This window comes from Poecilia mexicana, unplaced genomic scaffold (genome assembly GCF_051168715.1).
Source record: "Poecilia mexicana isolate PSO_F unplaced genomic scaffold, ASM5116871v1 scaffold_21, whole genome shotgun sequence".
NCBI classification, from domain to species: domain Eukaryota; kingdom Metazoa; phylum Chordata; class Actinopteri; order Cyprinodontiformes; family Poeciliidae; genus Poecilia; species Poecilia mexicana.
The window spans coordinates 15,204,055-15,227,973 of record NW_028263390.1 but is presented as its reverse complement, the minus strand read 5'-3'; the positions used below and the strand labels follow the sequence as shown (position 1 = coordinate 15,227,973).

Here is a 23,919-nt window from a genome sequence, read left to right as displayed (position 1 = left end):
CGCCGCCTGGCACGGCTCTGACACCAACGCCACACGACACAGAGTCACCATCAAAGCCCCAGACACTCCAGCAGTGGGAGGCATCACGCCTGGCTGCGTGGCAAAAAGAAAAACCCGAAATAAATTTGACTGCACACAGGCTTTTCACTCCCGAGAAACAAAAGTGGACACAAATTGTGAATGTCAAGCACAGTCTCGAGCGCTACTGTAATTTGGGAATTGTCCTGTTTAAAGCAGTTTTCTGTTACCGGGTGCCGATATGTTAAGTCAGAGGGCGAAGTAATGTGCACAGAAGTATCCGTGAGAGAGTGGGCTTCTATGCATGTGTCTGACCGGTCTCACGTGTTCAACTCTCATTGAACCACATGTCCGAATCGCCCTTGTTTATTGACTAGAAACTGATACCTTTAAGGACTTTATTCATGCTACATTACAAGAGGTAAATTCAATAGCTCAGGCATTATGGTTGGCTCATATACTTTCTTACCATGAGTTTTTTTTTTTTTTTTTTTTTTTTTATGTTGGATGTCTTTGTGAGCTGTTTTCCCCTCACAGAAGACACTCTGTTTCCCAGCGCTGCGCTGCTCGGCAGTTTATCAGCAACACCTCCAGTTATAAGTGCCCAGAGGGCTGGTGAAGTCGGTTTTATTTTATTCAGTGTGAGTTTTATGCAATTTTAATAGTAGCAGAGGTTTCATGTGCATGGAGACTTAATCTGATTGATTTTCCAATGTGGGAGTTCACATTACAAAAGCACTATTAAACGCAATACTGCTTCTAGTAAAAGACAACATTATTCATTCCCCTTTGAACTTTTTTTTGGGGGGGAGTTTTTATACATAGAACACAAACTCCAATGTATTTCATGAGGATTTTTTTTTAGATAGAACAACACAGAGGGGAAGGAAAACCTCTTTCTCAGTCTTGTCTTTAGCATCTAACAGGTTATTGGACTGTGTGTTTACTTACATCCATCTCCCCATTAACTCTGACCAGCTTTCCTGTCTCAGTTGAAAGAAAAAGTTTCCCACAGCATGATGCAGTCACGATCATGTGAATCAATACTGTGTTTGTTTTCCAAAACACATAGCGTTTTGCACATATCTTATTTGACTCAAGCATTTCATTCTGCAAATTTTCTGTTTTCTGCAGTTGCTTTGATATGGAATGGTAAGTCTTTGGTCACCGGAGTAACCAAAGACGTTTCCAGTTTGAGCTTCACTAGATACAATCAGAGGCAATTATTGTTAAGTGTGATGTGGCTTTGTCCCCAGGGAGGTACTGGCTTGGTGGGGTGGGGGGGGGGGGTCAACTAGATATGAAAAAGAGAATGTTTTCTGCTAGTTGTGCCTCCTGAAAAATATTTTAGGTTATGATTTGATGTAAAATCAAGGGGGTTTTTTTGTTTTGTTTTTTCTGTGTCTTTAAGGAGACTGTTCTGTAATTACCCAAGAATAGTTTAGAATTGTGGCATTAACAGCATTCTTCTATTCACTGGTCAAACTTTGACAAAATTAGCCTTCACTGATGCCGTAAGATACAGTTGGCAAATTGTGAAAGCTTCTATTCATCCTTCTAGAGCAGGGGTGTCAAACTCAATTTCACCGAGGGCCACTGCAGCATATTGGCCCCCCTCAATGGGCCACATTGACGGTACAAATCAGGAGGGCATCCCTGCTAAAACACACCCCAGACAAAAGGTTGACTTCCCTCATTCAGGTCTGAAGAGGCTTATAATGAGTCAATGGTCCAGGTGTGTTAGAGAAGGAATCCATCTAAAGTTGTAGAATGGTAGCTCTGGAAAACTAGACTTGGGCACCCCTAGCATAAATGTATGAAAATACAATGTTAAAAATAAATTAAACACCACCTCATATTGTTAAATAACTGATTTTATGTATTGAAGTTTTAAATATTACATTTGAGTTTCCATGGATGTAAAATTACTGCTCAGTTTAAAAATTACAATATTTAAATCAGTGTTTAACGGTAAGCAAGCAAATAATAAAAACAAGTCACAGATTTAGTCTCAGAGGCAACTGAAATCAATTAATTAAAAAAATCCTTTCTGAATATTATCTCATGGTCTCTGAACTAAATGCCTCTTTCAGACCAGGAGCTGACGGCGTGTTGAAGAGTTATGGACCGGACGCTTTGGAGCGTCTGGTTAGGAAGCGCATTACAAACCTTTGGTTGAAATGGCGAGTTAAATTCAAGTCTCCATTACAGACCAGAGAAAACTAAAGAGATTACAACACTGTGTTAATCCATTTGAGGAGCCGGTAGTTTATCTTGAGGAAATAAATGACGACGCAAAAGTTAATTAGACTGTAACATGCGCAGTCCGCTGCTCAACCACTGCGGACGCGGCTCCGCCACTGCGAAGAATTAGAAACCGCTGGAAGTAACTCATCCAGCGGTTTTAACAAATGGAGCCTTCTGGGTTCACGTTACCCAGGAGAGCGGCGCTCTGGAGGAGCTGCAGACGTAACATCTGTCCGTTTCGGAGAAGCGAAACCACGCAAAAAAAAAAAAAAAAAAAAAAAAAAAAAAAATATATATATATATATATATATATATATATATATATATATATATATATATATATATATATATATATATATATATATATTGAATGATCATTGAATACTTAGAGATGTACAACATCAATAGGACTCTAAGAGCCTTCATTGCAAACTCAATGGGGCTGTGGAAAACCACCCTTGAAGCCAACTGCAAACCACTTGCACAAGTGTCCATCAAATGTGGCATATACCAAGGAGATGCTCTGTCCCCACTGCTGTTCTGCATAGGCCTGAACCCCCTCAGCCAAATCATCAACAAGACTGGCTACGGATACCGACTTAAGAATGGGGCCACAATCAGTCACCTCCTCTACATGGATGACATCAAGCTGTACGCCAAGAGCGAGCGAGACATCGACTCACTGATCCACACCACCAGGATCTACAGCACTGACATTGGGATGTCATTCGGACTAGAGAAGTGTGGCCGGATGGTTACAAAGAGAGGGAAGGTCGTCCACACAGAAGGGGTCTCACTCCCAGAAGGAACAATAGCAGACATAGAGCACAGCTACAAGTACCTGGGAATACAGCAAGCAAATGGCAACCTCGATGAGGTCACAAGGAAAGGAGCCACAGCCAAATACCTCCAACGAATAAGGCAAGTCCTGAGAAGCCAGCTCAATGGCAAGAACAAGATCCGTGCAATAAACAGCTATGCCTTGCCAGTAATCAGATACCCTGCCGGAATAATTAGCTGGCCAATGGAAGAGATAAAGGCCACGGATGTTAAGACTCGGAAGCTACTAACCATGCATGGAGGGTTCCACCCCAAATCCAGCACCCTGAGACTGTACACGAGCCGTAAGGAAGGAGGCAGAGGACTAGTGAGTGTGAGAGCCACTGTCCAGGATGAAACATCCAAGATCCATAAATACATCCAGGACAAAGCCTCAACGGACGATGTGCTCAGCGAATGTCTCAGGCAATGGGGAACAGAGGACGAGGTGCTGGAGGAACCATCATGGGAAGGCAAGCCCCTACATGGGATGTACCACCAACAAATAACTGAAGTGGCTGATATCAGGAAATCCTACCAATGGCTGGAGAAAGCTGGACTCAAGGACAGCACGGAGGCCCTCATCCTGGCCGCCCAGGAACAGGCCCTAAACACCAGAGCAATAGAAGCTCAGATCTACCACACCAGACAAGACCCAAGGTGTAGGTTGTGCAAGGAGGCCTCTGAGACAGTCCAGCACATAACAGCAGGGTGCAAGATGCTGGCAGGGAAAGCGTACATGGAACGACATAACCAAGTGGCGGGCATAGTGTACAGGAACATCTGTGCAGAATATGGACTGGAAGCCCCGAGGTCAAAATGGGGGACACCCCCAAAGGTGGTGGAGAATGACCGAGCTAAGATCCTGTGGGACTTCCAGATCCAGACAGACAAGATGGTAATGGCGAACCAACCGGACATTGTGGTGGTGGACAAAGAACAGAGGAAAGCCGTTGTGGTGGATGTAGCAATACCAAGTGACCACAACATCAGGAAGAAGGAGCATGAGAAACTGGAGAAATACCAGGGCCTCAGAGAGGAACTGGAGAAGGCCTGGAAGGTGAAGACCACAGTGGTGCCTGTGGTCATCGGGGCCCTCGGGGCAGTCACCCCCAAATTGGAGCAGTGGCTCAAACAGATCCCAGGAACAACATCAGACATCTCAGTCCAGAAATGTGCAGTTCTAGGCACAGCCAAGATACTGCGCAGAACCCTCAAGCTCCCAGGCCTCTGGTAGAGGACCCGAGCTCAGAGGATGAAAGAGACCACCCACGGAGGGTGAGAGGGGAATTATTTAAATAAATAAATAAATAAATAAAATAAAATAAAAATCCTGGTAAAAGCGCACACCGGACCTCACAGGGTAAAACACTCAGAATTCAGTTGATCTGTTTGGATCAGACAGATCCAACTGACTGATGAATTAGCGCAGATTTTTCTGCAGATGGGGACCAGGAGGAAGTTGTTCAGACCCGTTGTCGGTCAAGATAACGGATAACAAAAAAAGTCTAGCGCGACCTGCCACCCTGACACCAACTCACACACATCTTCATTCACAGTCTTACTTGTAAATCAATTTTTCTTTTCTTGGACGTTTTGATGTTAGCTTGTCCATGTCTCAGTTTTATTCGCTGGGAAAATCAATAAGCAGCTTGAGGTGACTCTGCTGCTCTCTAGTGGCGAGAAGCCGTAATGTTGGCTGGTAACAATCGGAATGCATTATGGGAGATGTAGTTTGTAGTCAAATCGTGCTCAAAACCTATTTTAAGTCAATCATAAAATGCTGGGGCGGGCCACATAAAATGACATGGCGGGCCACATGTGGCCCGCGGGCCTTGAGTTTGACACATATGGTCTAGATGAACTTATAACAAATCAACATTTTCCATTCTTTATATTTATAAGTTACACAATTGTATAATTTTTTTTTCTGAATTTGACTAGGAGACTCATTTATTGATCAACTGTGATTGGTTTCAAGTCATACCAAAAATCCAAGAGGTAGAAGAGACGTTTTCAGTCTGAAGATCAGACCCTCTTCCTTTGTGAAGAGGTTTTCTTTACTTAGTCCCAAGAGATGTGTGATATATCTAGTCACGCCTTTAAACATGTTTCATACCAATTAGGATCTATAATGAAGTCAGATCAATTTGGTCGTTTTCTTAAAAGGATATCTTCTTTGATCAAATCCCGCCTGTTTGGTAATTTATCATTTCTGCGTACGATTTGCGTTAGGAAACTCAAGCCTTTTGGCGGGGAGGTGTTTAAAGTAAAATAGCTGTCGCGGCGACTGGTCAGCATCAATATAATGACTTTCAAACCAGAGCAGCCTTCGCTAAACTCGCTATGAGGCCCATTTTGCTCCTTTTATGTTGTAATCATGTCATTCTGGGAACCTTTTGACTTAATTTATCTGTCACCCAGTAATTCCGTTTCCTAAAAGGAAATCTCATGGAAAGCTTGCCGGACTTCTGTTCGTGACAGGCTCTCACCTCTGGCTTAATGTGAACCAGATGTGTCGGGAGATGAATTGTCTCCACTCTTTCGTTCGCTACCGACGGATGCTGACCAGGGGAGGCTGAGGGGGGAGGTGAGGGGACGGGGTGGGGCGTCACGGCAGCACCGGGCCCACCTTCCTCCATCTCTCTCTCTCCGCCTTGGGGACGCTCAGCAGCTCCAGCGTTTAACCCGGTGATTAATCACGCACACGGCGGCAGACGTGCAGTGCCGAACACGGCCAATCACCTCCATTAGAGCGGGGGAGCTCCGGTGGACACAGAGAGCACTTTGTGTCGGGATACACGGGTCATTGTCTGCTGCGACGCCCGGACCGGTGGGGAGACATGAAGCCGGGCTTTGTGCGCTTGTTTTCACAACCTCGGTTAGGTTTCCGAAAACCCGCATGAGAGGAGGCGCATTTCCCATGTTATATATCCTGGTTTGGTTAGCAGGATTAGACGGGATTACAGTAACATATTACTTTTTCATCTCTATTTAGTCTTCCTTTGATCAATTAAAGCGATCCCACCAATTTTCTTTTTTTTTTCTTTTTTTTTTTTTTGTTAAAGAAATTGATTATTTAAATTATACCTAAACTCAATACCTGAATGGTGTCTATTGCCCTCTAGTGATTAAGGAAGAAACTGTCGTGCTAAACTAATCATCCATACATTATGAAGACAATTCAAATCATCAGGCTGAAATTTATCAGCTTTGTAATAAAACCACCCCAATCAGACATCGGTGTGTTTTCTTGGGTATCAAACACCTGAAATGTGCATACATACATCTATTTATATGCTTATGGCTGGCTTTATAGCACAGAGTATAGAGTTTTTAAATCATAAAAGTTATAAATGGAGAAAATCGCCATTCGGTTTTTGTTCAGTTCTGTCTTGCAACACCCTCAGAATCATAAAGTTAAGAATCTCTTACACATCCTGTATTGAATTGTATTATATTCCCTGGTAATTACTCCAATATTGCGACAATCTACAGATCTGGACAGTTTATTCTATTATATGAGGGGCTTTTTTAGCTATTTATTTGAATATCAACAAAATGTAATGTTGAGTTTAAGGCATAATATTTATGACTATATGGCATTGTTCGTGTTAGAAAAGCATGCCTCAATTTAAAAAAGATTTTGTTTCAAAATAACTCAGTATAGACGTCCCAGACACAACACCGGAGGGAACAGGTTCTCCCCGGCTGCAAGTAGCACATTGTGTCTGTTTCCTTTGCTTTGCTTTGCTGTGCATTGAAGGTCAGCTGTCTGAAAGAACCTACAGAAAATCTGCTGTAAAATTTATGATTGTAAGAAACATGGTCTATATAACACTGACATCTAGAGGTGTAATTTAAAGGAGTGTCATGTATCCCTATTATTACACGAAAGCTCACTTGATAATTAGCTTAGCTGTTCTTTTTCCTGTATACTGACTTAACTACTTACTGTGTGGAGATGTTTCCAATTATATATATATATATATATATATATATATATATATATATATATATATATATATATATATATATATATATATATAAATAAATGTGTTTTTGTTGTAATGCAGATTCTAATTTAGATTGTTTATTTAAATATATCACCTACAAATATAGCTAAAGGCATATAGTGTGCAAATGAGCTACAGTGTATAAGCATAATTGGTGATAACACTGACCTCTGACCTCTGGATGGGGGCAAAGTTCTTTCAGTACCACCTTTTGTATGTGTAAGATATGCATCAACAGGCATAAATGAATACTATATATGCCTCCTCAGCTGAGTAGAAGATACAGAGTTTGCAATGGAAACTGGAAGCTTGTCAACATCTCAAAATAAGTATCATTTAGATGTCATTCTTCCTTTCTTTCTTTACGCTTTCTTAACAGGACCGTCATTTTCTAAAGTAACTGTAAATATGAATAATAATGGCATACACTTTTGCTTGCATTACTTTTGTCTCATGATAATATGCTAACAGATTAACACCAAAACAATCTGATGGTGCATGTTAGTCCTTCCCATTGTGTCGATGTCAAAAGTTAAATAGAAATTTCCCCGATTGCGATCTATGTACAGACGGCAAGAACTAGCGAACCAATTGTGTTTGGGGGCAGAGCCAATCAAGAGAGCTGTCAAAGATGTTTTTCATGAACCCAGCAGGAAGATGGACAGCAGTGTCCCTGATGGAGACTCTTCAGCCTGGCAGACATACAGGCGGGTCCAGTCGGGTGAGCCACTTGGCACTGGTCGTGCAGCTGGCTTTCTGGTGGAACAGGAGCTGGCACCAGGAGCAGGCTGGCCTCTCCTCTGGCAGAGATGCAAGGCAGAAACAAACACGGAGACTCTGCCACACTCCTGCAGAGGAGCAAACAGAGGCTGGCAGGGAGGGCTGCTCTTCAAAAGCTGCTGTTGTCTGGAGATGCCTTTCATGTGAATGGGAGCCTTAATAGGCGTTGTGTGATGGCTCTCGTCGCACACTGGGCACCCAGTGAACCTCTTCTGTTGGGTTTTAATTAAAAAACAATGTTTGAAGGCCACAATGCACTTGGAGAGACAACACAGTGACTTCTTGGTGGCCCTGGTGCTGTTTGTTTTGGACTTGTAGTCTGGCTCCAACTGAGTTTACCACATACACTGGGAGGTGAAGACATTTTTTTTTTAACTATGTTCCCTTATCCAGTAGAAGGGGGTATTTTGGTTCAGCACAGCGCAGTTGCATTACTAAATATCGTCAGTTACTGTACCCCACGCGACAATTGTTAAATGTCAAGGTTAAACCAAATATCCACACCCTTGTGGACATAATTATAAACAATTATGAAGTTGAATTTCTATGCATATGTTTTGAAAGGAAAGCATGACCCAAATTCCATTGTTATTGCTGATAAGACACTTTTTTTTTTACTAAAATAAAAATCAGTTGATCCCATTAGATACAAAAACAGTTTTTTGTAGTTAAGTTTAGTTAAATTCAGATTCACTTTCCACAAAAATAAATATTTCACTGAAATATTCATAGCTTAGTTTATTGCTGAGCACGTGAACATAGATTCACATATTTTTTCATGCACCTGTAATTAAAAAAATAAAACTCTTTTGTTGCCCACAAACATTTTCAGCTTGATGAGTTTGTACCGTGTGGCAAGAGGTTAGGACACTACTGATGTAAACTATGACAGGAAGTTTAACTACGAATCGGTATGAGACTGATGGTGCGATTGTGCAAATTTATTTATGCACAATCGCATAAATAAATGTGTTATTTATGCAATTATATTTACCAAAATATTGCATGTGACTAAATTGGATATTTTTTTTATACTTTTATTTAGTGCATCAGTTCTTGCAGTTTCCCCCCTCCCCACCCCCTCACACACACATCGACTTCTATTGGCTGTTTGCTTGTGTTCTTTTTCAACTAAAAGCTGCTGTGACATCAATGAAGGTCTGTTCCCTTTCGATAATTTTATGCAAAAATGCCAGTCTCTTTCTACTTAGAATATTTAAAACAATATTAGAAGTCTTATTTATAGGTGAGGCAGGAAGTTCAGTACAAAATATAAAAACTTTGTAAATTCAGACGTAGTTTTAACTGCTTATTGTGTGGAGTTACCTACTTGCTTTTTTATATTGTAATAGGTACAATAATCTGACGTTGAATAGAAAATGTTTGTAGTCTTTTCTGGGTTATTATAATGTGTAAGTCTAACCAATGACGGTGACAAAGCAGCTGCATTTACACTACAAATATACACACATTCACTGGGTGGAAATCATATTCCAGCTTTTCTATGCATCTAAGGCGCCACCTGGTGGATCATAAAGGATTCAGCATCCAAAAATCTCACAAAACTGGTTTCTTTAAAGCTGAGAGGGCTCAGAGGACGACTTGACACTGTTCAACTTGCAGAACAAGCAGTTTGAAACAGAATAACAATTGAAATGTTAATGTGTCAAAACAAATCTTCCATTTTCCCTGCACTGTTCTTTTCTGCTCTGCCTTGGCATCATTCTGGGAAAACATCAGCAAAAGATCAAATCTTGGATACAAAGAAACACCGACTTCTCAGGACAAAGATAGGGGACATCTTCCAGGAAAGATCATTTTTAATGGTCCCAAATTTTCCGAACAACTAAGTGTACACTCTTGAAAGGAAAATAAATGAGAAGATATGACAAAAAAAAAATCATCACATCTAGAATTCCACTCAATCTTTAATCAAGATGGGATTACAAATTCTCCAAAAAATCTGCAGTTTCAAAGGGCAAAAAAGGGTAAAACTAGCTCACCTACTGAGGTCTTTAAAAACCTGTTCAAGTGTGACTGAAAACGTCCTGAACATTTAAAGGCAGGTCTTTTTTTTTTCTTTTTCTTTGTCATTTACAAAAAACAGGTGGAAGAGACAAATAGAGAACAAAAGGAAAATCATGAAAAAAAACTGCTGGCTTTTTTTTTTTTTTTTCCTCTCCAGAGAAAGAACGTCCACTGAGGAGCAACAACAATGATGACATCGAATGACAACAAGGGCAGCCGTTTGCCTCGTGCTGCCTCCCATCTGGTCCTAGAAACTAACTTAAAAGGGAACAAAAAGCAACCGACGAAGGGAAGGGAAGGAAACGAGAGCAGAAGAAAAGGAAGCAGAAAGGAACAGTGAGGAAGTGAACTCTAGGGAGGGAATGGGGTGCAATAGGTGGGTGTGGGTCTGAATTGGCTGACCCATCTGGGTTGCTGTGATGTCCTTCCCTGAGTGGGGGGGGGGGGTCGAGGGCGGGGGCAGTGGGTTATGGTCCGAGCACATATGCTCTGTGTGTACATTTGTATTAGTATGTGGTCTTTTTCCTCCAGTTGAGAATTCACCAAACAACAGCTAGGCTCTATCGTGGGAGCTCCATCACCCACCAAAGTGTTTGACGTCCGCTCCACTTCTCAGACGGTGTTTGTCCACTCCTGCTCTCCTGATTGGCACTTCTATGAACTGGGAGAATCTGAGGAGGCTTTATAGCCATCAGCAGTCTGCTCCTCGTTGGGCCGCCCTCTCACAAGGAGGGGCGGCTTTCATTCATTCAATTTGTCTGCAAGTTTGATCATTCCTGTGAAGAGTCAATGTTCCGAGACTGTCTGAGCGGAGCAACAGCTGCAACAGTAACTCTTTACGAGCTCAGTTTGGATTTTTTTGTGGGCGGCAGAGAATCCTCTTTACTTTCTCCGTCCTCCTCTTCTTCCTCCTCTTCATCATCATCCGGATAGTCTACCAGGCCCACTAAACCTCCCTGCAGCAGACAAGCAAAATGCCATAAATCAAAGGGCAGTACATGAGGAGTTTATGATGGAGTTCAGCAGTCGCTGCTGGCTTTAAACAGTGTTTCCTCAAAAGGCTGCCGCTAACAGAACTTTTATTTTAGTAACATGTTTGTCTAAACGGCATGTGATTTAGGCATTATTGTTTTTCATGTGTGTATTGTCTGTTAAAAAAAACAAAAAAAAAACCTGTAAAGTCGTCCAATGACACTGCTCGTGTTTGCAATTAAAAGCAGGTTCTGTGTGAAAACTAACAGCTTAGGTGTGAAGCTTCATAGATTTTATAAGTTTTCTTCACTCTCTTATCTAGAGGGTGTTCAAAAGCTGTGCTAATTAGTTTTTGAAGTGTTTAATTTCTCAAGTTTTCCTGTTAAGGTTTAACAAATACCTTTGTGGTTACAGCTGTCATGGGGGGTGAACTCCGTGCCCCTGAGCCGGGAGACCCTGGTGATCCTGGAGAACCTGGGTTCAGTGAGGCTGATGAAGGAGGACTGGCCAGGCTGGTCTTAGTGGATCCAGAGAAGGAAAGCTTGAAGCTGGGATTCTGCCTGCCTGACAAACTCGACTTGCCCAATACTTCTTTATCCTCCGTGTCTTTCACTGTGGGCAAACATGACAACGTGAGAAAAGTTATTCTCACCAAACTACTTACATTTTTAGGATGAGGAAGAGATTAAGATGTGTTTTACTCTAAACGAGGAAAACGCAGGAATTATAGACCAGCAGTTTGCACATTAACATCTAGACATCGGCTGGGTTACCAGTATGAAAATATTCAACGGTTTCAAAAGTCAAGGTTTCAAAATTGCTAAAATTAGTTTGAATAGAGATAAAACCCCAAAACACTACTAAAAATACAATTTTGTAATACAGTGAAATTGCACCTCAGAGAATCTCACATGTCTACTAACAACTAGAGATGTTTCTTCAAACTAAGCCTATTTTGGTCCACTTTAAAAATGGATGAAAATATTTTGAGCTCATGGATTCTATTTGTGCTCAAAGATTTTTTTTTCTTTTGATTAATGGCAAACAAATATATACACCAAACTAAAGAGAATGCATGTACAACTGTTTGGTAAATACACTTAAAGGCATTTTAAAATATTAACAAAAGGTCTTTACAATGAGATCAAAGTCTGATTTAATTTATTAAGGCTGTTTTTATTTAGTTTTCTTTCGTTTAAATACACACTATGACCACACATACTAGACCTGCAACAAATTAGTCAGCGCAATAAACAAAGTTAGCTATAAAAAATTGTTGACACATCATTTAGAACCACTTTAGTGTCGTTTACTTAAGAACTACACACTGTAAGAAGTTGTGGGGACTGCATCATCTCCATCGTCTGCCAGGACCACTGTCTTCTAATAATCTATTAAGTGTTGCATTGGTATAATGAAGCGGTCATTTTTGACAAGGGTGGCTCATTACTGATGTGATTTTTCATTTTGTTTCTCTTTTGTGGTGGGAGAAATGGTTAATAACGCCAGGGTTGCCATCTGATTCAGCTCTTGTGTAAAGGGATATTTCTCTGTTTTTACTGTATAGAATAATCAGGATTAACCCCAACATGCTGCATGCAGAGTCAAAGCAAAGATTTTGCTTTATTTCCCCAAAAATATAGAGTTTGAGTTGTAGTTTAAAGACTTTGCAAACAATAATTTATTTTAGGTTTGACTTAGGAATTTAGATTTTAAATTGAACTGACCAAAACTAAATGTACTCCTGTTTTAGAAGCCTTTATCATTCGCCATGACCTTTAATATACCATTAAAATGGCTAACCTGCAGTACACATTTATTGTAGCTCGTCCTCTAATTTCTACTGCGTACAATAATCTTCAGGCGTACTGCAGAGCCATTTTCTGAAACTTACATTTCTTTCTCTCCATGAATTTGCTAATAGGTTCCATGAGGTCTTCTTCGCTCTTCATCTTGTCAGAGGGAGGAACAACGGCCTCGCCATCCTCAAGGTCGTCTTCATCCGTGTTGAACCACATCTCCTCCTCATCCTCTAACGTCCGTGCGTCGCGACGGAAGCGGTGGTTCCGCAGGATGGAGCGCATGCTGTTGAGATTCAGATGGGGGGAAAAATTAGCTCAGGAATAAAAAGTTTTTAGCAAGTCCTTTTTTTTTATGACCAGGCACATTTTAGTTGCCATGCCTACCACAAAGAAAAAACATATAAACTGTATAAAAAGGAAATAAGAAATCATCTATGTTCTGTTTGAACAGACTCTTACAGCCGGTAATTATGAATGAGCAACAATTTGCAGCATTGCTTTTCATTTTCCATCTTCAAAATGAAAAGCAATGCTTCAAGTTTGTGTTTCCATTGAAACAATTAACAATCTTAGTCATCAATGGACCCAAAGTATTGAGCTAAAAAAAGTCAACAGCAAATTGTGAGGAAGAAAATAAGCAATCTAAAGCAAAGCATCTAAAAAAGCAAAGCATTGTACATATTCATGCTGGACTTTTTAACCTCTGAACGAAGAAAGAGAAATCACAAAAACATTAACTTTCAAGACAGAAACAGGCTTTCCTAACAATTCAGGCTGGAGTAGCAGTAATAACACTGCCACGCCTTGATTTTCTCACCTATCCAGTTTGGGGTTGTCTTGTCTCTCTCGCTGCTGTTCGTATCGCAGCTTTAGGCCTTTGAATGTCTGGACGTAGTCTACATCCTCCAGAGACTTCCAGTAGTTCTCCACAATGTGAGCTGTCAGAGACTTTATGTCCTCCTAGAATGGGAGGCAAAATAAATCTGTTATTAAATCACAGATGAAAAGAAAAGTATAGAAGGAGAAAATAAATTAGGTTTAAGCACAAAGAGCAGACAGTCTGCAAAACTATGACTGGTGATAAACTTATACATCATATTTGTTGAACTAACTTTAGCATTACATGAGTAATTAGATATTATTGGAACTTCTATTGCCATAAAAAAACAATTTATTTTGGTTTCTGAGGTGGGCAATCCACCATGAGAAATTGTTACTTTTTTTGGGCTATTTAAACCCAAGAGAAGACTTTTCTTTCAATTTAACATTAGAAATGTATATTTTAAAGTTGTCCATATGAACATTAAAAAACAAAACAGACTAACACAGAAGAGAACAAAGAAACAGATGATAATTCATAAATATGGTAAAAGAAACAAACTTTTAAATCAATGAAATTATTTTCACTTGTACGACCGCATTTTCATAAAATTCCCAAAAATTCAATTAATATTTTTTTAATGATTAGAATTTCCAAGTTGAGCAGAAGGGTAACACTTTATTTGAAGGGGGCTGAATAAGACTGACATGACACTGTCATAAAAACCTGTCATGAACATGAATAAGCCTTCATGAATATTTATGACTGTTGTCATAAAGCGTCATTCGGTAAATTATGACACTTTTAATACAGTTGACATTATTCAAAATGTCTTTGTTATAACAACTTGACATTAACCAAGAAATCATTACTGTTTAAACTTTACCTTTAATAACATAAAGTTACCTAATTTTTAAAGTGCAATCAGTAATACTTTTATAACAAATTTATATCAGTAATGATTTCCTGGTTAATGTCAAGTTGTCATAACAAAGACATTTTGAATAATGTCAACTTTGTATTAAAAGTGTGATAATTTACCGAATGACGCTTTGTGACAACAGTCATAAATATTCATGAAGGCTTATTCATGTTCATGACATGTTATGTCATGTTTATGACAGTGTCATGACAGTCTTATTCACCCCCCTTCAAATAAAGTGTTACCAGCAGAGGCAATTTTGTGGAAAATATTTCGCGTGGGAAAAATACTTACCACACGGACATATTCAAACATCTCAATCATAGCTGAGTTTAATAGGTTGTAGCGCGATCCGTTGTTGCGGAAGGCTTTAACGACGGGCTCAAACAGGAAGTTTCTCATGATGTACCGATTGTAGAACTCATCCTTCAGGCCTACAATCCTCCTCATGAAGCGCAGGGCACCTGAAAATGAAGGAAGATACTTTCATGCAGAGCTCCAAACTTGCACAGCTTAGATACAAATAGCGTTAAATCTCACTGGCATGGAGTAAGTTTAGGGGAAATGAATTAAGGGGAAAACACAAATATTTGATGCATCCATAAATACATCTCTTAAATTTCAATAACAGCAAACCACAGCAGGAGCAGCAAGAAATCCTTTCAGGAAACATTCAAATGTCCAGCAAAACTAAATTAACAGAGAAACTACACACAGCAGAGGCACAAAAATCTGTTTTCTTGGCACATTTTAACTCAAACTCACATGGCATGTCTTAAAGAACAGACACATGTCATTACACAGGTCAAATTCTACAGGTACATTTTTAACCTGATCATTTATGTTTCTTCCAGAAACTGCATCTAGCAATGGCTCCTTTACCAACACGTGAGTCAAACATCTGCATCACTACAACGTTAGGAATAATCACAACTCATTGTACGTAGGTTACCAGGCAATGACTAAAATATACATGTTGAGACTTACATAGTGCCAAAAAGGCATGTTGAGAGGCAGTGAGAACCAGTACCCTCCTCAGGATATCTTTGTTGATGATGTAGTTCTTGATGTGATACGTGTGATGCTCAACACAAAACGTTAGCAGCTCCAAAATCAAGGCAAGCAACTGGGCTGTTTGAAAATCATCTACAGACAACAGAAAATGCAGACAACTAAATAAGAAAACGCAACATTTGAAATAAAAATGTACATTTGCCAGATCTTAAAAATATTCAGTACCTTTGCTTGGTTTTTCTTCTGTTGTGTTGGCTAATAGTGGAGCAGAGAGGACATGCATACAATGCTTGTAGAAAAAGCTCAGGAACTCTGTCTTTTCTGTTTTCTGGGGAGAAAAAAAGAAAAGTTTTAGCATTATTTCACTAATTTCAAATGTCCTGTCTGTCTACTTCAGATCACTTCCAACAGCTTAAAATAAGTAGGTTTGGTAAATTCAATTCTGGTTGTGAGAAACAATTTCTGCTTGTAAATCTATTTATTGACTTCTATATTTATGCCACAATTACAGACTAAGCAAAACATTTAGCTTAATAACCCACAGTTTGTTGGTCAGCAGGAATAACATTGTCATGTCAGTCTTGGAAATGACTGTAAAACGTGAATATTATTTGTGGAAAGCAATTATACGAGAATCCAGCAAATTATACGAGAATCCAGCAAATTATACAAGAATCCAGAAAGAATCCAGAATGTGTCTGGTATGTAAAAATGTATCCAAAATGGCAGGCATAGTGGCCCTAGTGATCAGGTTGGGAAAGCTGAACTCATTCAATTAGCAAAAGTAACTTCAATTTAAGGAAAATGCAACAGTATGTTATTACATTCTTTAAATGGTCACAGAGTCTGCTATGAATTAACTCATGCTATATTTTCCTTCAAATTAATAAAAGTTTGTTTCTGGACATAACCTCCACAACAAAATTTACTTAATTTCTCATTTTCGCATCCATCAAAAGCTTCTCACCACGACAAAAATTGTGCTTCTACTAAAACATTGTTTTATAAAACAGTTCTTGCCTCTGCTTTGAGTAAAATCACAGTTGTCTAAAAGCTGATGTCGGGATGGGCGATGTGGACAAAATATTTCAATCAGAATACTTTGTGGTATCTATCGCAATAATGCGATAGATACCACATTTTTTTAAATCCGTCACACTCCTTTCTTAACAGTTTCAACACATTTGATAGTGATAGAGGACATATTAGCCAGCCCTTAAAGTGAAAGCTGTGAAAACTCACATTTGCGGTTGCCAGCATGTTCTCTGGATCCAATAAAGTCCGCAGCAAACCCATTAACTGGACAGCGCCGCCAAGTTCTGGGTCGGTATCACAGATCATGTGTTCTATGATCAGGTTGATGAGAAGAATATCCTGGAGAACAAAACAAAAGGGTTGAGTTTAAAACCACTTGTGGGAACGTGCTATAACTTTCATTTAATTTCAGAGTATTTTTCATATAGACTCACGTCATCATTTTGCTGAGACTCCTGCATGACAAACTCTCGTACCATGGAGGGGTTATACTCCACTAGATAAGAGAAAATATCTGTGGCTGCCCCACGAACCTGAACATCATCCATTCCCTGTTGGGCAAAGAAGGGTCTGTTAGTCATCCGCTTCATTATTTCAACAAATAAAATACTATTCTAAAGATTAAAATAGAAAACGAGAAAAAAAAATACAACACGTGGAATTAGAATTTCAAACTGCTTTAAGTAAATTTCTGATCTAATCTCAGCAGGTGATCAGGGTTATGCAATTAATCATGCTTATATCTTTCAAATTCAGTTCCAAAAAATAAAAAATAAAAATCTGATCTACAATAAATTTTTTCATGTTGCCTGTTTCACGACTTATTTCGATATTGGCCAAAATAAATACATGAACTTCAAAGTGCGTTTTTATGCTTTAGGCGCACTAGATATTTGATTTTGCTTGTATGCACAACTTGATCTCATTTTTAGAAAAATGTAATTCAAATAGGTCAAACATCGTTGGAGCTTTGAGCCAAAGATTCACATTCCTCCCCTTTCTGTCTTAACGTTTACAATGAAAAATACGATGTGAGCCCCAAAAGAAGTGGTGCCACAGTAGAGCCAAAACATTGCAGCTAGGGATTAGTCATGAGGATCAACAAAACCAAAATGTTGTGACGGTTATGTTTAGAAAGACGGACCCAGCGTAGCATTTACTTCACCATACAGAACAACTAAAACATGCCGCTGTCCGTTGTTTAAAACAGGATTTAGAAACTTCACTGGTGAAATGCGTTCATAGAAAAATATGAGACAAACTCTTCATTTTGAGAATATCAATTATCTTGCTGTACTGCAGTCCTCGACAATAACACAATACCAGCTGAATTCAAATAAAGATGTTACTCCTAAAGCTTTTTATCTTTAGGAGTAACATGTTGCAGCTACCTTCAGCTATCACTGACACTAAAAAAATTAGATTCATTAAAGAAACAAACATTAAGACGTACATCAGGAATGCCAGATTTCCATTTGTGCCTCTGATCCTTAAAGAAACTGTTTACACCAATTGGAGAAAAGCTACTAAAGATGAAAAAATACAAACTTATACAGGCAAACTATACTTTTGCTGCAGCAACCATTTTTACAGAGTGAAACAGTATTCCCTCACTCAACAATGGAGTAATGTATAAGTGACGGTTCGAATGTCACTGTTGATGTTTTGTGTATTCCCTCTTAGCTACAGCAGCAACATTACAGAGCAACATGACTGCGAGGTTTAAGGTTGAAAACATCTGAGGTGGAAGATTGAAAAATGCTAAATTTTGAAGAATTAGAGCATGTGAATGTCCCAAATAGGGCTGAAACGATTCCTCGAATGATTCGAGTACCTCGATTACTAAAATTCCTCGAGGAAAATTTACCTGCCTCGAAGCTTCATTAATTTATGTTTTATTAGTTAGCGCACCGTGTTCCGGCCGGGACTTCATTTGCGTTGCGCGGAGCTCTCACTTCCGCCTCTGAGTTGTTGACAAAAGCTAAGTCTCAGCGGCATAAAGTCCAATCTTCAAGATTGGCCCGTGGGGATTTTATTGATTGATGATAATGCCCGACTTTTTATCGTTTTTGGGGAACCAATAAGCATCCTTAAAATGACTGGGGGAATGCCTGGAGTACGGCAGCATTTCTCCTCCGGGGCTGCTGGTTGAAAGCGAACGGCGGGAAGAGCGCTGAGGTGAGCGGATAGCCTGAACAGGGCGGGCGGCTGAGTAGCTGATGCTTACCGTGTAAATGTAGCTTTACCGACGAACCACACAATAAATTTCATATCCCGGTCTGAAGAAACGGGTGGCGGAGCGCATGGTACATGGCTGGTAGATGAGTTTCTGAGTGTGACCAGTGAAGGTGTCGTAAATATCCCGTATTGCTTCCCCCCGTGTTCGTCCCCCGGTCTAACGGTTCGTCAGTCCGCTGGTCTATTTCCTCCCCTCCACCCCATCTTACTTTCGTTCATTCGCCCTCTCCTCCCACTCCAGGCGGCATTTCCCGTATTTTCAAACCCAAAGCGTGACAGGTTAGGTGGCAAGGTGAGTTTAATTAATCTATTAAACTCACTGAAGATGAATACATAAACTAAAAGCTGGATTGTAGACATTTTTTATAAGCATATTTGTGAGCCTGCCTCTTTGTTATTACATTCAATATAATTTCAGATTTTTCTATAACTTTTCTTCTGGTTAACTTAGAAAGTGAGCTATTATTGTTACAGGTTAGTTTTCTAAACTACAAAAAAGCAACTGTTAGGGATGCTCAAATATGAAAAATTGGACTGATATTGATATCTGATAGTAACACCGACCGGTATTATGCCAGATTTACCAATATTTCATTTTATAATTTTTTTTATCCGATTACTCGATTAATCGTAAGAATAATCGATAGATTACTCGATTACTAAAATATTCGTTTACAACAGCCCTAGTCCCAAAACAGAAAGCTCATGACATCCAGTCCATTTCTGCTCCATGCTTTAACATAATAAAAAATATTCCACTTTCATCTTTTCTCTTTGAGCTTTATAAACTTCATGTTGCGAAGCAACTGTAAACACTGATTCAAATCTGTTCTACAGGTTTTATTGGTCTAAATACTTTATTTCATATTTTTCACGTGCTTTGTTTTTACATTAGGAAAATGTGATAAATTAATGACTGTGATGTTACTATAAAATCTAAACATCAATAAATGTCATTTTACTCACCAGTATAACCTCTAGTGCAGGTAAAATGCCCATGTTTGACAAAGTCTTGAAAAAAGCGTCTCTGTTTTGAGGTTGTAATGTTTGTGAAAACGCACAGAACTCCTTTAAAAAGTTTACCTGAAAGAAATACAAACACATAATTACTTGAACCATGAAGAAAAAAAACAACATCTGTCTGATTTGCATTACAAGTTAATAATCACTAATTTATTTTTTTGGCATACCAGTTCTTGTCTTTTGTCATCATCTGTAGCCTCATCTGTTAGCTGTGCAAAGAGGTCTGTCAGGAACTTCTCATCATCCTGACATTAACAGGGCAGAGGTTATCAAGTGGTGAGTAGCAAGTAGATAATATGATCACAACATCACTTTCTCCTAAGACAGTCCAACATGCAACACAGCAGCTGATTAATCGCAATTGTGAGATGTCGCTAAAAGAAACAAAACATCTTACAGATTAAAGTACATGTAAAGGTTGGTTATTACTTTTTTTTTAACTTTTTGGTCATGTGTAATTTACCAGAAGATAATGTGAGGTTTAAAATGTTTAAACGACAGTGTAGGCCAAAAACAAAGTGATATTAACCATAGTATTCACCCTGTTTAAACAGTAAAACTTTAATTTAGCTTTATGCTAAAACGTCATATGCACAGTGTCCCTGAGTGAACAGTGAATGTTTATATGCGTTTTAGTTTGCCTCTAGCACAGCCACACTGATTTACACAACACCTCTCCATCTCTATGGAGACAGCAATACATAAACACTGGTGAGTTGACATGGTGCAAAAACACAAAGGTCATTTGATCATAAAAACTCAGACGACTTCATGCTGAGGAAAGCATAACAAGCTTGTGTGTGTTCTACGTGTGTTTAAACGTTTGTTTCTCACCTGTAGCATGCCCACGATCTCCACCTTATTGAAGAAGATGAAGGAGTGCAGGGTGGACAGCATGTTTTCCTCAAATACAGAGGGCGTGGGCAGCACCATGTCCTGAATGTACTGCACGCGATATGTCTGGTGTATTTTCTGACGCAGTTCAGGATCGGAGATGGGGATCACCTCCTTAAACCGCGCCGTCTTAGTCAGAAACTCTCGATGCCGCCGTGGCTGCGGCAGCGCTGGGTCGAATTCCAGGCATCCGATGACGTCCATGATGCACTCGTCAGAAAACATCACCTCGAAGAGTGCGGTGCGATTTAGCAGGAAGATGCCTTTAATTATTTCGTAAAGTTGGTGCAGTCCTTCTCGGTTCTCCAAGTCCTCACACACACGAAACAGTTCCAGAAGCTTGCGAATGTAGCCTTCGTTCTCCACTGCCAAAGCCAGTTTCTCGCGCCGCAGCGGCGACGGGAGCGAGGAGGCCACCAGCTCAGCGAGGTCCTCCAGGCGGTTTAGTTCACACGGCGGCAGCTCCAAACCCGGGGAAGACATGTCATCGAAGCGCTCCTCCTCAGACTCGTCCACGACTTCTTGCGTGATGTCCACTGAGGGGTCCTTTCCTTGCACCTTGACGATGAGGCAAGCAGATGAGCAACAGATATTAGAGCTACATACCAGTTGCAAAGAATGTCAAGACATTCAAAAGAAATACATTCACTAGGCCCTTTGATAAAATTGGTAGTTTTTAACTAGGAAGTAAAATAGAAAAGAAAATGATTATGCACATTCAATTGTGTATCGCTAACTTTTCATATTTTTGTTTTACTGGACATTAAACTACATGCTCTTTGTTTGTAGACGAATGGTTGAAATCTTTACTCCTGATGCATTTTTTTGAATAGGAAGAAAAATGAAGACTGAATGATACAAAGAAATCTTGCGGTGGCGATATGCAATGGCAATATCAGCCGCAACATCTGCCTGTTTTCTGCTTACCTCTCTTTCTCCTCCAATCTGTGACCTTTACCGCTTTAGGCAATGTCATTTATGTTTGTTTTGAACATCGTCTGCATGAGACTGTCAAACTGGCTAAATATTATGCTAACAATATAAAAGCAAGTTCATAAGACTTACAAAATACTAGCCAACAATTTTTGCACTTCAAACTGTCCTTTGAGATATGCATATTACACATGCGATGATGATATATTTGTGATAAATTGAGCAGCATTTTATATATATATATATATATATATATATATATATATATATATTTTTTTTATTATTATTATTTTTTTTTAATTGCCCTGCCAAACATCAATGAAAGCAAACCAAAAACTGGCTGATTTTAATTTCAGCTTGATTTATTAGTTTATATCCACTACACGCAATGACAGAAAAGACAAACACGCACAAAAAATAGTTACCTGACATATTTTCTCCCAGATTTCATCACAGCCAGCCTTCTCCTGAAAGCTGAGTGCTAGATCATAGTTCTCAGCTTCTGACCATACTATCAATGTGTCCTTTTTAAAAGAAAAACAACCCAAATTTACAACCTGGACACATCAGAAAAGAACATTTCTTTTTCAACCGAGTACTGTGTCATGTACTGACCTGCTGTTTCTGGTACGCTGTATTTGGGTTGATTTTGGACTCCAATAGTAGTGAGCCTACCAGATTAAAAAGGTGACACATATGAGTTGAAAATGTGCAACAAAGCTTAAAAAAAAGAAGCTACTTTTAAAAAATGCTGTTACTGTATAGAAACAAAGTATTTTATTAATCCCAGAATGGGAAATCTCAAAGTTGTAAAATCACAATCAAGACCACACTGTACAATTAACATAAAAAGATAATTACCAAAAAGGTAAACATTTGTACAGGGGGCTACATAGAATCTGGGAGTTTTTTGTTCATTTTAATTCACCCTTCAGTTGTTCACTTACCATCACTCTCTGCTCGGACCAGGAGAGAAGTGCCTTTTAAACGCTCCACATAGCATGAGGAGACATGCCCGGTCCCACGGTCGTCCCACTGTCTGTCCTCGTTGAGGGTATAGACTTTGACTCTCCTACGAGTGTCCGTCATCTTGGCAGGTGATTGTAACCGGTGTTCCCTTCTCCGAACTTCTTTGGGTCTCACAGGGGGGCTTCCTCACCTAGTAACACAACTGCAGTTTTACCCCTAACACCTGTCCACTTCTGACGTGTTAAAAGTCTTATTTAAAAGGGCTTGATCTTTACTTTGAAAATCGTCAAAGATAAGCAGGGTTTTCGTAGCCTTCTCTGAAGGATTGTGCATTTACAAGTTTTGTTTTTTTTTTAGTTTTGCCAAGCCGAGTGGAAACTTATCTCACCAGGGATACAGGCAGTGCGCCTGGCAGAAACAGCACAGAAACCATTGTGGCAAGGTAACGACAGTATAATGAACTGAACGAAGGACAACTGACGTCTTTGTCTGTTTTCTACAAAAAACAATGGAAAGACATAACAAACTGTACGCCTACAGCTGAGACAGACACATTCAAAGTAAATCCAGCTCAACAAAACGGCACTGGTTTCTTCTCAGTACAGTTTGTACGCTTGCAGGTAACGTTAGCTAACTAGTACGCTCGCTGCCTACGCTCTACATATTCACTATAGAGCTACTGTCTAAAGCAAACTCACCGCTGTTCAACACCGATAACATTATTTTTTACTCGTGAACAACAAGCACTGCTTAAATCAAAAACAGCGTCTCCGCTCTTCTTTAAATATTACGCCAGCTAACTAGCATTAGCTGGTGTCTCTTCCCCAAGTATTCCGCCATGTTCTGGCTCGGGGCCGCGGAGAGACCTCTCTCTCATTTCTAATACTCAGACATCCCCCAAAATTGTGCAGACTAACAAAGTGGAGAATAATAATTAATCCAAGATAGCGCTTTACATTATACTGTTATTTCCCATTCATTTCAGACGTCTTGCTCAGATAATTGCTAAGTGCCCCCCTTGAGTTTTCAGCCATCTTGGGTCCCTTCACAGGCAGTACGGGGTTTCCGACACTGCAACAACAGGGCAGCCCGCCACACTTAAAGAGACAGTAGCAAGACAAAAAAAGAAAAGAAAAAACATTTTCTACCATCGATTTTGTTTCCCATGAAAATGCTTAGTATGACCATTTGAGTCATATCTTCACTTGCTTTGGAACACTTATAATTCTGTATAAGTCACAATACTCAAATTTTATCTTTTAGAAAAAGATCTTTTACAAATGTAAAAGCAGCAACAGAAATGTACTTACTGTGACAGGTTATATGGGTCGTACAGTATCAAGCTATAATATCAATTTAATCATAATTCTTTCATTCATCTACCATGAC

General features: G+C 39.5%; 1 protein-coding gene across 1 annotated transcript; it reads right to left on the bottom strand.

The window, feature by feature from the left end:
• Positions 1–9,682: 9,682 nt before the first annotated feature.
• Positions 9,683–23,605, bottom strand: ppp4r3a (protein phosphatase 4 regulatory subunit 3A). Its single transcript, XM_014991851.2, has 15 exons — positions 22,509–23,605; positions 22,177–22,232; positions 21,987–22,085; positions 20,569–21,186; positions 19,902–19,979; positions 19,678–19,794; positions 16,908–17,024; positions 16,681–16,812; positions 15,664–15,766; positions 15,412–15,570; positions 14,719–14,888; positions 13,500–13,642; positions 12,775–12,965; positions 11,281–11,492; positions 9,683–10,864 (listed from the first exon to the last, which is right to left on the bottom strand). The coding sequence occupies exons 1-15, from the start codon at positions 22,648–22,650 to the stop codon at positions 10,745–10,747; spliced, it is 2,457 nt and encodes an 818-aa protein (XP_014847337.1). The 5' UTR covers positions 22,651–23,605; the 3' UTR covers positions 9,683–10,744.
• Between the last annotated feature and the right edge of the window lie 314 nt (positions 23,606–23,919).